Source organism: Phacochoerus africanus, chromosome 14 (assembly GCF_016906955.1).
Source record: "Phacochoerus africanus isolate WHEZ1 chromosome 14, ROS_Pafr_v1, whole genome shotgun sequence".
NCBI classification, from domain to species: Eukaryota; Metazoa; Chordata; class Mammalia; order Artiodactyla; family Suidae; genus Phacochoerus; species Phacochoerus africanus.
This window is the reverse complement of record NC_062557.1, coordinates 15,602,170-15,618,931: the sequence shown is the minus strand read 5'-3', so window position 1 is coordinate 15,618,931 and position 16,762 is coordinate 15,602,170. Positions and strand designations below refer to the sequence as shown.

Sequence of the window (16,762 nt, the reverse complement as noted above, 5' to 3'; positions counted from 1 at the left end):
AGAAAAAATCATTTGAGCAAGTCCATGGTACAAATAAAGCTAATACTCCAAGTCCTAGAGTTTAACTCTGTATTTCGGGCTTATTTCCTGTGTATTTACTCTAACCTCAGTGGGACTCTCAGTGCTGCTTTGTGGTCTTTTTACTGGACCACTTAATTGAAGTTCATTTACCAAGGTCTGTTCTTACTCAGCTCCTCTTCCCATTTATTTTTTGTCTAGCCCTTAACCAAGTCAACCACCTCAACAAACAGCCTGACGTATGAGTCACTGAAAAAAATCAAAGCCATTGGGGATCCCGTTGTGGCACAGTGGAAATGAATCCGACTAGTATCCATAAGGATGCGGGTTCAATCCCTGGCCTCATGAATTGAGTCAGGGATCCAACATTGCCGTGAGCTGAGGTGTAGGTTGCAGACGCAGCTCAGATCCCTACTTGCTGTGGCTGTGGTATAGGCCCCAGCTGTAGCTCCCATTTGACCCCTAGCCTGGGAACCTCCATATGCTGTGGGTGCAGCCCTAAAAAAGCAAAAAAAAAAAATCAAAGGCATCAAATGTGACTTCCTTTAACTACTCTCCTCTTGCCAGTAAATCAATCTATATTGTTAGCAATTCTTACCTCCCTTTTTCTTATCTCAGGGAAAGAGATGTCCTCTTTTAATTTTACTCTGAAATATTTCAAACATATAGGAAAATACAGATAATGGAATCATCAAATACTATCTACAGGATTTAACAATGCTAAGATATTTATATTTGCTCACATCTTTTTCTTTATTTTTAAGAAATGAAAGCGTAGCAAATACAGTAGAAGCCCCCTTTATATCCCTCTTTTATCCCATTTCTCTCTCTCCTCAAAGGCAACTTCAATCCTTAAGTTAGTGTGTGTTCTCATCTGTATATTGTTAGGTATATATTCATAAACAACATATAGAATTATTTTATGCTTTTTAAATTTGACATAAACAGTATCATAGTATATAATCCTATAGCTTTTCCACTCAGCTTTTTATATTCGAGACCTGTCTGTAGATCTAGATCAGTGGTTTTCTTTGACTATACATCATATTCTCCTGGGGAGCTGTAAATACATACACACACATTTCTGAACATTACTCCCAGATATTATCAGTCATTGTTCTGGAGTAGGACCCAGGCTTTTTTTTTTTTTTTTCTTCAAATTAATAGATTTTTATTTCTTAGAGCAATTTTGAGTTTACAGAAAAATTGAACAGAAAATACAGATAGTTCCCACATACTCACTACCCCCCTCCACATTTTCCCGTTAACATCGTGCACTGGCGAGGCATATTTGTTACAGTTGATGCACCTACATTGATACATTATTAGTAACTGAAGTCCATACTTTACATTATGGTTTGTGCTTTGTGTGGTACAGTTCTATGGATTTTGCCAAATGCATGATACTGTGTATTCACTATTACGGTATCATACAGTATAGGTTCACTGCCCTAAAAATCCTAAAGCTATCAAAAATACTCCTAGTTAACTCTGCAGAATTGGCAAACATTACCAGAAAAGCAGCTCTAAACTGCTCTCCTGGGCTCTATCCTATCCTAGATTCTGACCCAGTAGTTCTCAACTTGTTAGTCCTCCCACGTCTTCAAGGAGGTTTGGTTTTTTGTTTTTTTTTTTAAGTTTTATATATGTTTTCCTAGTTGCACTTAAAAAGAGTGTTTATCCAGATTACCTAGATCCACTATTACCAGATGTGGAAGTCCACCCAAGTCCCCTTGACCAAATTATGATTCATTGTTCTGGGAACATTCATATTTTCTCTCAACCTCTCAAGCTTTCTCATTTAAAATTTCTTTGGTGCCCCTAAATGACTGAAATTATCCTGAGTATCACATTTTTAAAAGAGGCAATTTACATTCAGAAAAGGCCATCCAAACTTGTAGGCCCTGAGCAGAGGAGGTGAGTTGCTCCCTCTTTCAGAAAAGCTAAATACAAAATTTTATGAACTTCCCCTGATGCCAGAGGCCTTGAGCCAAAGAATTGCCACATGACTTCAATAAATACTGGTCCAGCATTATTCTCCTCTAAGATAATTTTATAGATTAAATGACCATACCCAAGGAATCCTGTTTAAATCAGTATTCAAGAAAAAGTTGACTGTTTCAGGTCCTACTCATAGCTTTACTTTAAATTTTATAGTTGGAAAAGAAACAAATAATGCTTAGTTGAAATCCTAAGAGCAAAGCCATAGGAGTAAATTAGATTGTCTGGATTAAAAAGGACAATTTTGGGAGAGGCCTAATGATGGAGGGTGGTCTGGAATTAAAGGTAAAAGGAGGAGCCAGCAGTCAGTTGCTTTGTCTATTCTAGTTGCTACATTTCCAGCTAGGATTTCAAAACTGTCAGCAGGCTGGCACCAGCATCAGAACCCCAGGCTGTATAGACAGCCACACAGACCCAGTTCCACCCACCAGTGGACAAGCAGCAGCCCTGCACCCACCTCGGGGCTACACAGCCAATTGCACAGAAAGCCTACCCCACCTTCCAGGAGGCCACAGACACTACTCGAGGTATGGCCTTGCAGCCAACCAGACTGGGGGCCCAGTCTCATCCACCAGTGCACCCAGAGTGGTCAGCCCTGCCACAACAGAAGGGCACACACAGCCTACTTAGGGGTACCCTTAGAGCCTTTAAGGGTACTCCAGAGGGGAGTATGCTGCTTGGCACCAATGGCCATCTCCTACCTAAAGTCACTCTTCTAAGATCAGAAAATGTATGGAATTCCCTTTGTGTCTCAGTGGTAACAAACCTGACTAGTATCCATGAGGATGCAGGTTTGACCTCTAGTCTCTCTCAGTGGATTAAGGATCCTGCATTGCCATGAGCTGTGTTGCCAAGTGGTGTAGGTTGTAGCTGCAGCTCAGATCTGGTATTCCTGCGACTGTGGCTTAGTCCAGCAGCTACAGCTCCAATTTGACCCCTAGCCTGGGAATTTCCACATGTCACAGGTGGGGCCCTAAAAAGACAAGAGAGGAAGGAAGGGAAGAAGGAAGAAAATGTAACCAGTCTACCTAATGTAGAAATAAACACAGAGAATTGGAGAAAATGAGGAGACAGAGGAATATGTTCCAAACATAGAATAAGATATAAACTCAGAAAAAGAACTAAATGAAGTGGAGATAAGCAATCTACCCTTTAAAGAGTTCAAGACAGTGATCATAAAGATCCTCACCAGTCTCGGGAGAAGAATGAATGAACACATTCAACAAAGAATGAGAAAATATAAAAAGAGCTAAACAGAGCTGAACATAATAACTGAAATAAAAAATACGCCAGAAGAAATCAACATCAAACTAGATGATACAGAGGAACAGGTCAGTGAGCTAGAAGACAGAGTAGTGTAAAGCACCTGAACAGTACAGAAAAAAAGAAAAAGGAGTGTTTCAAAGGAGGGTAGTTTAAGAAACCTCTGGGACAGCGTCAAGCATACCAGCATTTGCAGTATAGAGGTCCAAGAAGGAGAAGAGAAAGAGAAAGAGCCAGGGAACTTATTCGAAGAAGTAATAGCTGAAAATTCCCCTAACCTAGGGAAGTAAACAGACATCCAGGTCCATTAAGCACAGAGTCCCAAACAAGATGAACTGAAAGAGGTCCACACTAAGACACATTATCATTTTAAATGGCAAAAGTTAAAGACAAGGAAAGAATCTTAGCTCTCATAAGACTATCAGCTGATTTTTCAGCAGAAGCTTTGCAGACCAGAAGGGAGTGGCACGATACATTCAAAGTGATGAAAGGGAAAAAAAAACCTGCAATCAAGAATACTCTACTGGAGTTCCCGTCGTGGCTCAGTGGTTGACGAATCTGACTAGGAACCATGAGGTTGCAGGTTCGATCCCTGGCCTTGCCCAGTGGGTTGAGGATCCGGCGTTGCCGTGAGCTGTGGTGTAGGTTGCAGACGCGACTTGGATCCCGCCTTGCTGTGGCTCTGGTGTAGGCCTGCAGCAACAGCTCCAATTCAACCCCTGGCCTGGGAACCTCCATATGCCGCGGGAGCAGCCCAGAAAAAGGCAAAAAGACAAAAAAAAAAAAAAAGAATATTCTACTAGGCAAGGCTAACATTCAGAATTGAAAGATAAAGAATTTTACAGATAAGCAAAAGCTAAAAGAGTTTCAATAGCACTAAACTGGCTTTCAAAGAAATGTTAAAGGGACTTCCCTAAATGGAAAAGAAAAAGCCACAATTAGAAATATGAAAATCATGAAAGGGAAAAATCTCACTGGTAAAGGCCAACAAACATGCAGGAGAGGTAGTAGATCAACCATTTACCTGGTAGGAACATTAAAATCATCTGTACCCACAGTAAGTAGTAAGGGATATATAAAACAGAGAGATGTAAAACATGATATCAGAAACACTGAACATGGGGCAGGGGTAGTAAAAATGTAGAGTGATTAGAATGCCTTCAAATTTAAGAGGTCATCAACTTAATCATTCATATATACAGGTATGTATAAAGTTATAAATGAACCTCAGTGTAACCAAAAACAACAGATAGGAACAAAAAAGAAAAAGGAATCCAAACAACACTAAGGATAGTCATCGTCTCACAAGGGACGAGAACAGAGAAGAGGAGAGGAACAAAAAAGAACTACAAAAGTAGGACTTCCTGTTGTGGCTCAGCGGAAATGATTCTGACTAGCATCCTTGAGGACACAGGTTCGATCCCTGGCCCTGCTCAGTGGGTTAAGGATCCAGTGTTGCTGTGAGATGTGGTGCAGGTCACAGACGAGGCTCAGATCTGGCATTGCGGTGGCTGTGGTGTAGGCCAGCAGCTGTAGCTCCTATTGGACCCCTAGCCTGGAAACCTCCATATGCCATGGGCGTGGCCCAAAAAGCAAAAAAGAAAAAGAAAGAAAGAAAAGAAAAGACCTGGGGAAGGGGGAATTATATCCAGATATAGCAGAAAAGAAAGGTATTAAGTAGATATGGTGCCACAAACTGCCAAGGCAGAGACAGTTTAAGTTAGCTTGTTCCCACAGGGCTGGTCTTTGTCCCCATTCGTGGACTGGCTTTGATATGCAGGGATGCTGTTAGCACGAGACTCTATTCTCATTTTGTTAGTACCACAAACCCAAGGGCTCCTGACTTACTACTGATGATCCTTATGAGCTGGGCTAATAACTTAATTTTTTCTGTGTTTCTTTTTTAGGGTTTGAGTAAAAAAGTTGGTGTATCGTCCTCCATCCTTCAAGGTCTCTGGATCTCCTATAGCACAGAAGGTCTTTCCATGGCCTTGGCATCTTTACGAAACCTCTACACTCCAAATATAAAGGTAAATACATATAAATTACAAGTAAAGAATTAACTATGAAAAAGTAAGGACATTTAAGTGGCTCTTTAATTAATCTTTGACTTGCCTTACTTAGACTGTCTCCTTTTAATAAGCCTTTTATTGGTAATGTAATGTATTTTAAATTGTTACCTTTCTTCTGTGAATTGAGAACCAAACCTATTGACCTCCTCCCTTCTGTAAGTTGACTCTGATGTGTAGACTAAGTCCTGCTGCTGCCAGGGAGTAAATCATTCTCAAGTCATCTTTGTTCTGATAGTTTTTCTGACCGACAGTTCACGTAGTGGAGACCATATCAGCACTGCAGCCTGGATGGCGATTGCTCTAGTTACTGAGCAATTTACATAAAGGAAACGTTTCACATCCTTTTCCAAAGGCAAGATATTGAAGAGACAACAAGTGAAGATTGTGAAATGACGCAGTGACTAAATGCTACTGGGCACTGTTGTGGGGTCCCAGGTGACTTGACAAAAGATGACTAACAAGATGTGACTGATACTTATGTGAGTATTATTTCTGTTTATTTACTTCATTTCCAGGTCAGCCGACTGCTGATTTTGGGAGGTGCCAACATTAATTACCGGACAGAAGTGTTAAATAATGCTCCAATTCTGTGTGTCCAGTCTCATCTTGGTTACACAGAAATGGTGGCCCTACTGTTGGAGTTTGGAGCCAACGTGGACGCCTCCTCTGAAAGCGGCCTGACCCCTCTGGGCTACGCCGCAGCGGCAGGCTTCCTCAGTATTGTCGTGCTGCTGTGCAAGAAACGGGCCAAGGTAACGGCTGTCTGGCTTTGCTGCTTTTTCTTCCTTCCCTTTCTCTTTCTTCCTGCTGCAGAGGCTTCCTTATCTCCTATGTTATTTCAGGAGTCTAGGTAGAATTCGTCAGACCCTCTTAGGCAGCAGATCCAAGGGGAGCTAGCTCTGATTCCATCAACGTTTGCCCGCTTGCCGTGGCCAGTTCTGTGCTGCGTCTGGACACCATTCTAAAACTTTTGAGAGGCACTTAGGAAACTGCACTTATCAGCAGCCACAAAAATTCCCTAACAACCAAGAAATTCTCTCCTGAGCTCAGAGTGAGGAAAAAGAAGTGGGAAAGCAAGGAGCCTGCACTGGGAAGTCTGAACTGAATGGTTAGCCATGGACATAAGCACAGAGACCAGGCTCCTTCTCCCCTCCTGGAAGACCAGCCCAGCAGAGGTTTGGGGAGAAGACGATTCTCTCTGTTTATTCTTAGACTGACCAGAGGCATCGGAAGTGTTTCTATTAGTGTCCTTTAATTCTCTCAAAACATTTCTTCAAAATATATTTGCTTTATAGTAAGTATCTCAGGAGCCACCGATATGAAATAACCCAATTTCAAAATACTGGTAAATAGAAAAATGCTGGTCTCAAAGACGAGGGCCTCTGGGGAAAATTGTAGCTAGGTAGTATTTTGTTTCTGTCTGCAAAACAAGCTGAGGATTTTGGTGGTTTTGCAGTTTAATGTAAGTAACAGGTATGACCTCATTTTTAGGTGTCCAGTGTTCTTACCAGGAAAGAATTGGGTCTCCTGAGACTCCTTTGGGAACTGGGACCTGGGAACCTCATCTAAAGCTTAACATCTAAGGCTCTGAAATCCCAGAGCCTTAGATGTTACTGCGACACAGGGATGGTCCCCCTATAATGTCCTCATCATTTGGATGGAAACCTCTAGAAGCGGAATGATAACTGGGCTTTATTATTATTGCTGTAAATTCATATTCTGATCTCAGCTGGGTCTTTCCTGTTACTCAGCTATCATTTTATCCATCTCTCCTTTTCCCCAGAGCAGGTATGTAAATCGTCTGTGGTCTTCTTAAGACCCTACCACACCTCTTTACCCTCCTACAGTTACCAAGACTGAGTTTATCTCCCTGAGCCTCTATCTCGAAACTCCAATAATCCGTTCTTAGGCTCAGCCGTCTGCATCAGAGACAGACGTGTTTACCTTCCTTTCCAAAGCGATTGCCTCTGCCGGTATTTTTTATCTCTGTATTTTGCTCTTTCTCTCACATCGATTCATTCTTTTTCTAAGTTCATCCTCCCTTCCTTCTCAGTTTCTGCAAACCTGTGACTGTCTTGGCTAACTCAAAAGAGAAACTTCCCTCCCTCCTCCTAACCGGAGGCCACCCTCCCCTCTCTTCCTGTCTGTGTCCACCAAGCCTGTCCTGAGCGTCTTCTCCACTTGCTGTCACTGCTTCCTTACTGCTCCTTAGCCACCTGCACTCTGGCTTCCGTGAGAAAAAGAGGACAAAAGTCATTAAAATTGTAAACCTCGCAATCAAGCACACCCTGGTCAGAGCCTGCATTCACCCTTCTCTGAGGGCTTGGACAAGTCATTCGACCTCTCGGTCTCAGTTGTTTTTATCGAGGAAAAGGATTCACAGGGGCATCGTGGTAGTTAAAAGTGATGGAGGCTTTTTAAAAAGAGGTGAAGTCTCTCTTAATGTCATGCAGTGCCTAATAAATAATATCTTTAAAAAAAAAAGAAAAAGAAAAACCAACCTATTGGCGTTCAACTGAAGCTACTCTCAAAAGTCACTAACAACTGCCAGTCACCAAATAAAGTAACTTTCTCTCTTTTCTCACCTCTCTAAACCACTGAAGAATTGTACCAGTTATTTGGTTGAATAACTGAATTGAATGTTCTTCGACTATAGTTTGATGCTTTTTCATCACTGGCAATCCAATTCATTTGTGTGGTTTTGCCGAGCACACCACAGAAGTGATAACTGCAGCACTTTAGGAGGGACGTGGTGGCGATGTCTTTTTACAGGGAATGTTAACTTCTCTCACTTGAATAAGCTGGTGTCTTCCAGGCTTCTCAGCCTGAAACTGTTTTTCCCATTTAGAATTAAGAAGTATCTTTCAGGGAGATGCTTTCAGACCAGGCAGAGATCTTGGATCTCAGGCTTTTGTCCACTAGTTTAGGACCCATCAGTGATTCTTGCTGCAGTCATTATTGCTATGGTATCTGCCTCTCCCTTCAACATTTATTAATTGGAATTCTGCTGTAAGGAAGCGCTGTTCTGGGAGTTCCCATCATGGCTCAGCAGAAATGAATCCGATTAGTATCCATGAGGATGTGGGTTCTATTCCTGGCCTTGATCAGTGGGTTAAGGATCTGGTGTTGCCGGGAGCTGTGGTGTAGGTCACAGACGTGGTTCAGATCCCGCGTTACTGTGGCTCTGGTGTAGGCCGGCAGCTGTAGCTCCAATTCGACCCCTAGCCTGGGAACTTCCACATGCTGCAGGTGCAGCCCTAAAAAGCCAAAAAAAAAAAAAAAAAAAGAATTTCCCCTCCCCCTCCATGTATTTATTTACTCAATTATTTATTTATTTATAGACTTTGGTTGTGAATGCATGCTTTGACCAGGTTGTGCTTGATTCCAAAGTTTATGGTTTTAATGACTTGCCTCCTGGATATTTATTTTATGCTGTGATCTATAACTCGTTGCTGGTATTTTGTCTTTGCTCAAAGTGCCCCAAATCTGGACATTGGGAGTGCCTTCAAGTTGCTTCCTGTGTCTTTTCAGCTTCCTCCACTCATTATTTTATGAGCACTTCTGTACTTTCCGGCACCATAAGATGTTCCTAACTCATCATTTGCTATTACTGTCCCAGCCGTGGAATCAGTCCTTTCCCCAGGAAGCAAAGCCTCCTTTTATTCATTCCTTTAGTTTTTAAAAATACAATTTGGAGCATGAAAATTCTCAATGACTCTTTATTACTTGTTAAAATTCAGATCATTCAGCCTGGCATTCAAAATATCCATGCTCTGGTCCCAAAAGACTCTCTCAGCTTTGTAGATCAGACTCCCCCTTCATGTATTTTGTCCTTACAGAAACTAGAATTAATCATTTCCTCTCTCAGCCAGTAAAGATAGCCCTTTGCTTAGTCCATTTGAGCTGCTATAGCAAAATACCACAGACCCAGCACTTTGTAAACATTTCTTTCTTACAGTTATGGAAGCTAAGTCTCCCGATCATGGTGCCAGCAGATTTGGGGTCTGGTGAGAGTTCCCGGCTTCACAGACGGTGCCTTCTTGCTGTGTCCTCACATGATAGAAGAGGGCAAGCCAGCTCTCTGGGGCCTCCATATAAGGATGCTAATCCCATTCACGAGGGCACAGCCTGATCATGAATCATAATCATTCTTCAAAGGCACCACCTCCTAATTACCTGGGAAGTTAGAATTCCAACATGTAATTTGGGGGGGAACACAAACATTCAGACCATTGCACCTTTCCCTCTGAATCTGTTCCTGATTCTGGCTGGGAATTCTCTGAAATTTTACTGCACTTTTGCTTTCCTTATAACATGTCTTCTATTACACCTTTGTTGGACAAATTTTTGGCATTTATTACCTTTTTATCCTATCACATGCCTTTTCTATCTTGTTCATCTTTTGATCCTATCATGTACCTTGGACATAGTAGGCATTCAGTAAACATGTGTTATATGGATGGCTAGGTGGAACTAAAGCTGGTGAGAGCCAGAAAAAGAACTTGGGTTTCACGTGCTCCAACTACCACTGCAAGATAATCTGCCTACCTGCCAGAAAAGGCTATTCAGCTATCGAGGCTCCAGGGTGGAGGCCTTTTGATAGATTAATCTTAATCAGGCATCCTCTTTCCGCCTAAACTTGTAACCAACACTGCAACTATAAAAAATGCTGTTGGAACTTAGTCTAGCGTTAAGTTCCAAGTACCTCTAGCCATTTGGGCCAGATCTTGGAGATTCTGCCCTCCCATTGGAAGAGAGAGGTGGCCTTTGCCAAAGCTTGTGGTCACATGTGTGACTCATGATATGAAATATTTTGCTTCTTTGGAAGACCAAAAGTTTGAGCCTCAAAGTGTTTTTTTCCTTCCTTTTCGTGATCTCAAAGGCAATTTTTTGCGCCAACAGAACTTACAAGTCTTTCAGATTTTGATGTGAAAAGAAGTATTTGAGTACAAAGGGGAGTATACTTCAGGAAAACAGAGTTGAGGCTGGGAGTATGGGGTTTTTTGGCTTCTTTTGATATGAAAACAAAAGTCTGACCTTATTGCAAAGAGACTCTCCCCAGAGGGGCATCTGCCAGCTCACTGAAGATCTAGCTTGAGTAGGAGAGTATCTTCTAAATTTTCTCAGAGATTGGTTCATGGACCAGGGGGCTGACATGACTGGACTGGGGCCCCAGCCACAAGTCTGCTTCACTGGGCTACCTGGTCCTCTCCCTTAGGTGGATCACTTGGATAAGAATGGCCAGTGTGCTCTGGTCCACGCTGCACTCCGAGGTCATCTGGAGGTTGTCAAGTTTCTGATTCAGTGTGACTGGACAATGGCGGGCCAGCAGCAAGGGGTGTTTAAGAAGAGCCACGCCATCCAACAGGCCCTCATCGCTGCAGCCAGCATGGGCTACACCGAGGTAAGAAATCCAGTGATAAGGTTTTGTTTTTGCTTTTGTTTTTGTTTTTCAGGCTGTGTTGACGGGCCTAGGAAAACGGGGGAAGAGAGTTGCATTTTTACAAAATGGTCAGCCTAATTAACATGAATTAGCTTTTTGGTCACTGATCTGAGAAAGGGGGAGATTCTAGGGTACTTAGAATTATGTTGGAAAGGGCTTTGGCAATGACCTGATCCGATTCCTCTCCATCTTTCCATCCCTATTTAACAGACATTGGGAGTTCCCGTCATGGCTCAGTGGTTAACGAATCCGACTAGGAACCATGAGGTTGCGGGTTCGATCCCGGGCCTTGCTCAGTGGGTTAAGGATCTGGCGTTGCCTTGAGCTGTGGTGTAGGTCACAGATGCAGCTCATGTCCCAAGTTGCTGTGGCTGTAGCATAGGCCGGGGTTACAGCTCCAATTGAACCCCTGGCCTGGAAACCCCCATATGCTATGGGTGCAGCCCTAGAAAAAGACAAAAGACAAAAAAAAAAGATTAACAGACATTGACACTGGGCTCAGAGGGATCATTTGCTGACCAGTGTTCACAGCGGTAAGCAGAGTGGAATGGGAAGGGCACAACATTTAGAATCTCAGAAGACCCAGTTTGAGTCCCAGCTTTCCTACTCATCAGCTCTGGACCTTGGCCAAGTAACCTAAGCTCTTAGAACCTTAGTTCCCCACCAGTAAAGTGAAGCTGATAAATTCTTGTTTATAGGACTGATATGAAAGGGGCTTTGTAAGTGGTTAAGCACTATACAGATTATTATTTTTGCTAATTTATTTATTAGCGAAAGTAATAGTATAGTGGCAGAATATGTGAAATTGGTAGTGTGCTAGGAAATGTTTAACAGCCAGCTCTGTGGAAGGGAGTGAAATGGAGCAGAATGTGTGTGTGTGTGTACGTACATACTTAAATTAGATTATAAGTTTTACTAATATAAAAAATGTCATACTCACTTTACAAATAATAGTGAAATGTGTAATACTCCTTTTTTTAACACAAATTTTTTTGGCCACACCCTCAGCTTGCAGAAATGCCCAGGTTAGACATCAGACCTGTACCACAGCAGTGACAGTGCCAGATCCTTAACCACTAGACCACCAGGGAACTCCTATAATACTCTTAATTGAATGCTTTTGTTGATTTTTTGCTAAATTTATATCCGTACTCAACCTATGGGTACAACTCAACCATGATTTGATAAATGAAGTTGCACCCCAGTTTGCTCTTTTCCCAAAAATTTTGTCGTTAAATCTGATGTGCAGTCTCCTGTTAAACTACTTCTCACCCTCATGCAAAGGATATTCATTAAACTGGAACCTTTTTTACCTCTAGTACTTTCCAGGGCATAAATACCCCCACCGTGGCTGATTTCAAACTACCGGTGTGACATCTCCAAACACAGAGTTTTAAAGAGGTGCCCAGGAGCACAGCCTTAGGTAAAATTTCCACCCAACAGACACAATAAGAGCATAAATCATCATAAAATGTAGTTAAATAATTGATGTTATGAAAGTTGATATTTTAACATTTTTTAGTATAATTAATTGTTATTTAATTTTTCATAAATGTCTTTGTTGCAAAATTCCAAAAATTTAGCAGTCAGCTTTTATGGGCCAGTACAAGTCAGCTCCCCAGTGTACGGGCTCCTTTTGTGATACAGCTGCCCTATCAACTTACCAACATGTCACCAAGGGAGTGTTACGTAAAATTGGAATTCTTGTTATCTGTGGAAGGCTTTTTAGCTCTCTCTACAGTCAAACTCCTGGACACAGAGCTGTCACTTCCCTTTGTTGTTAGCAGCCATTCTCCTTTTTGTCCCCAAACAGTCCTTATAATTCTGACTGGAAAAAATAGAAGATAACAGCTCTGCTCTGAAAAGATACAGCCCCTTGATTTTCTCCATACTTGTTTTCTGGGTTTTTTTGTTTATCGATTTTTTTATTTTTATTTATTTATTTATTTATTTGTCTTTTTGCCACTTCTTGGGCTGCTCCCGCGGCATGTGGAGGATCCCAGGCTAGGGGTCGAATCAGAGCTGTAGCCGCTGGCCTATGCCAGAGCCACAGCAACTCGGGATCCGAGCCGTATCTGCGACCTACACCACAGCTCACGGCAACACCGGATCCTAAACCCACTGAGCAAGGCCAGGGACCGAACCCGTAACCTCATGGTTCCTAGTCGGATTCGTTAACCACTGCGCCATGACGGGAACTCCTGATTTTTTTATTTCTTGGTATTTTTATTGGGAGGATGAGGGATTGCCTCTTTAACTTGAATGTGATAAATATGTGATTTTTTAAAATCACACACTATGTAAGTTCATTGCATTCAAGGGAAACGTGGAACACACTGTACCTGGTAGAACAGATGCTCATCATAGCAGCTTTGGGTTTCTTCACAAGGACAGTCAGTTCTGATTCGTTTTGTGTCCGACAGAGAGTGTGACCCTTGGAGCATCCGGGTGTCTTTCAGACCTCCCCGGCTGGCATCAGCAGTACAGTTTTCCACCTGAAGTTTGAGCTGACGCAACTTCTTGTTTCAGATTGTCTCCTACCTACTTGATCTTCCAGAAAAAGATGAAGAGGAAGTGGAGCGAGCACAGATCAACAGCTTTGACAGTCTCTGGGGAGAGACAGGTACCTCTCGTGGACATCACTCTCTCCTCTCGTGAATGTGTCGAGTTTGTGTGGAGATCCTCCCTGTGTCTCACCCTGATTTTGTGCTCTGCCAGGCCTTTGGCAGTCTCTGTCTCCTGGCTTTTGTATTGGAGACCAATTCAGCCAAAGTAGAAAGTCAAGCAATTTCCGTCTTGCAGTCCTCTTTTCCTTTGGATGCTCCATGCCATTAGCACCAGAGTCTTCTTTCAAACAGAACTTCCTCCCTGTTCTTGTTTCCAAATATTTTTTTTTTAAAGACTGAAAGTTTCCTTACAGTGTGCCAAACCATTACAGAAAATAGTTGTGGCCTTTTTTTGTTTTGTTTTGTTTTGTTTTTTTGTCTTTTTGTCTTTTCTAGGGCCACTCCCTCGGCATATGGAGGTTCCCAGGCTAGGGGTCTAATCGGAGCTGTAGCCGCCGGCCTACGCCACAGCCACAGCAACATGGGATCCGAGCCATGTCTGCAGCCTACACCACAGCTCACGGCAACACTGGATCCTTAACCCACTGAATGAGGCCAGGGAGCGAACCCACAACCCCATGGTTCCTAGTTGGATTCATTAACCACTGCGCCACCACAGGAACTCCGACTTTTTTTTTTTTTAATGTGCTCTTTGTAGCAGTTAGAAATAAATATTTCCCCTGCCGTTGTAAACCAAGAAGTCAAATTTTTATCAATACCTCTGGCTTAATGAACCAAGTGCAGTCATGGCCTAGTGGTACCTGACCTGGTTAAACTGATAAGTTATGAGTACAGTTGCTATCAGGATGCAAAACGAAGGTACCCCTTTAGGGCACAGCCCTGTGCAGTCCCTCTGCGTCTGCAGCAAAGCCCCTTCCATATTGCTTAGGCACAAACAGAGGCCTTTGCGGGAAATGACGGTTGTCTTTCCCCTAAGTCTACACTGGAACATCTGGAAAAACATTAGTAACCTTTTATATGTTTTTATGAAACCTAGGCAGTGAAAACTGTAGAGCCACCACAGATATGTGTCATATTTGCCAGGAGAAGCAGACCAATTCTGAGATGGCCAATTTAGGGAGAACATTTTATTAAACAAGAAGGGGATATTCTTTGATTCGGCTCAGAATGCTATGAAAAGTAAGAGAAGATACTTGAATTCATTTAAAATCTATAATTACCTATTGAACTGTGCTGTTTTTACACATTGCAAAAGTCTTGTAGAGGTCTCGCGGCTTCTCTCACATCACGTACAATGGTCCAAAGCTCAGGAATTTGCTCCTCAAACAATCCCTCCATCTCTAAGGGCCAAAGGGAGCAGATGCCAGGCAGCTGCAGCTTAAGAGCCCATGACAGACGAAAGGAAAATGTGCAGCTGGAAACAGCTGCTGTCTCTGGGGCCCCACCCTGAGGGAAGCCAGAGGGCAGACTGAGGGGAAGGGACTGGCCAGGACCTCAGCCATTCTGGAGCGTGCGTAGTGGGACCTAGGGCTGCGGAAGGGACATGCAGGGTCACTGCCCTGTCAGCACAGCCTTCCCCAGCACGGTGTCTCCTGTTGCCAGGCCACATGCATGAAACCCCTGGGGAGGGCAACAAAAAGTAGTGGCCCAGTGTTGTCACCAGATAGAAATTACAAAGCTAAGAAACATAAAGATGAGCATCGCACACACACTGGTGCTGTCCTTGAAAAGAATTCCTTTAAAATGTTCAAGAAGAGTGTGAACTGGAGTTGCCTGATGGCTCAGGGGGTTAAGGATCCAGCATTGTCACTGCTGTGGCGTGAGTTCAGTCCCTGGCCCAGGAACTTCCACATGCCCTGGACACAGCCAGAAAGAGGAGGAAAGAAAAAATAAGAGTGTGAACTAAGTAGAAGGCTTATTTTTATTGATATGAATTTCTTATCGGAATAAAACTTTATGGCCTCAGAACTTTTAAAATATTTCCTGCTTTAAAGTGTGCAATAAAGTTTGTTATATTAATTTTCTTACATATGTACCATATCTCAAGATGGTAAAAAAATCAAAGTTTCATGTCAGTTTGCTTGTAGTCAGAATTGTGTTATATTTAATTTGATGTTTATGTGAAGTAATGTCAGTATTATAAACATGAGATGTTATTTAAATATGAGTTAGAATGAAGCACATTTGTAATATAATTTATAGGTCTATAAAAAGTTATTTGACTTCAGAAGAATTTCTGGGAAATAATGTCTTTGCTATGTAAAAAGCACCGCTACAACTCAGCACTAGTGCAAAATAGACTCTGAGTTGCTTTTTTTTGTCTATGGTTATAAACTTACAAGAGCTACATGTTTCTTTCTAACTTAGCACATAATCATTTAAAATTTATAATGGTCCATTGAATTGTGATGTTTCCTCCAGTGGCAAAATCTTAATATATATTTCCCTTATATAGAGAATGAAGGGCTGTGACCTATAGCCAGCTGGGTACAGTCTCATAGCTGCAACTTTGGCCTAAATAACACAATTTTTACCTAAGAAAAATGTGATGGTTGTGATGTTTCCAGCAATGGATATATCACTTACCATATTAAATACAAAACACCACTAACTGTAAGAAGTATATAGCCATTACATTTTTTAAAAAAACCCTCTGCCTATTAAACTGACACAGCTTTTTATTATCACATCGATTAGAAGATGCATCCTGATTTCATGGTTGTTAAAATGCGGAGGGAAGAAAGTCAATCTTAGAATCAATGAGATAGATCTTTGCGTGTAGTGAGGTATTTATTGAGATGTAATTTTTACATATCACATTTTCTAAAAGCAGGTCACGAGACCATGCAGGTTGTCTTTATCCTCCTGTTACGGCCTCTTTGGCCTTCCAAAGAGCACCTTCCTACATCGAGCTTTTACCGTCTGGCTGACCCCCTCCCGTCCCACAGGGTTTTCTTAGATTCTTATGGAACAGCCTAGAAGAAAAGCAGTGAAGGTGACAGGATTGTTCGTCGAGCCTTCCTCTCCTTAGTCTTATGGCCACAGACCAGAACCAGCATTAAAAGCAACTCTGGAGAGCCTGAGCCCCCAAAGAAGCTAAAGTTCATAAAATACACAAGATACCCTTCATTCAGGCCTTCATCATCTTTTGCCTAGATTATTGCACCTGCCTCCTCGCTGATCTTCCTGTCTCTGGCCTCACCCTTTTGAGATGTATTTCCCAGACTTCAGCCAAAGGGATCTTTGGTTCTAAGCCACAATCTGCCCCTGTCCCTTTCCTGCTTCCTACCCACCCTTCATTGACCACCTGGAGCATTAATGTAGCTTAAAAAGACCAGTCATGGTCTCTAGCCTCATCTACTGCCTGTCTTCTCCATCAATAGCAGACGTGCTGTTTC

The 16,762-nt window shown here is 42.3% G+C and overlaps 1 protein-coding gene across 1 annotated transcript in view; it reads left to right on the top strand.

The window, feature by feature from the left end:
- The window catches only part of TANC2 (tetratricopeptide repeat, ankyrin repeat and coiled-coil containing 2), a 361,658-nt gene that overhangs the window by 318,055 nt on the left and 26,841 nt on the right, over nucleotides 1-16,762 (top strand). Inside the window, 4 exon segments of the mRNA XM_047758672.1 lie at nucleotides 5,190-5,312; nucleotides 5,870-6,106; nucleotides 10,573-10,758; nucleotides 13,327-13,420. Of these exon segments, the coding sequence (XP_047614628.1) occupies nucleotides 5,190-5,312; nucleotides 5,870-6,106; nucleotides 10,573-10,758; nucleotides 13,327-13,420 (640 nt within the window).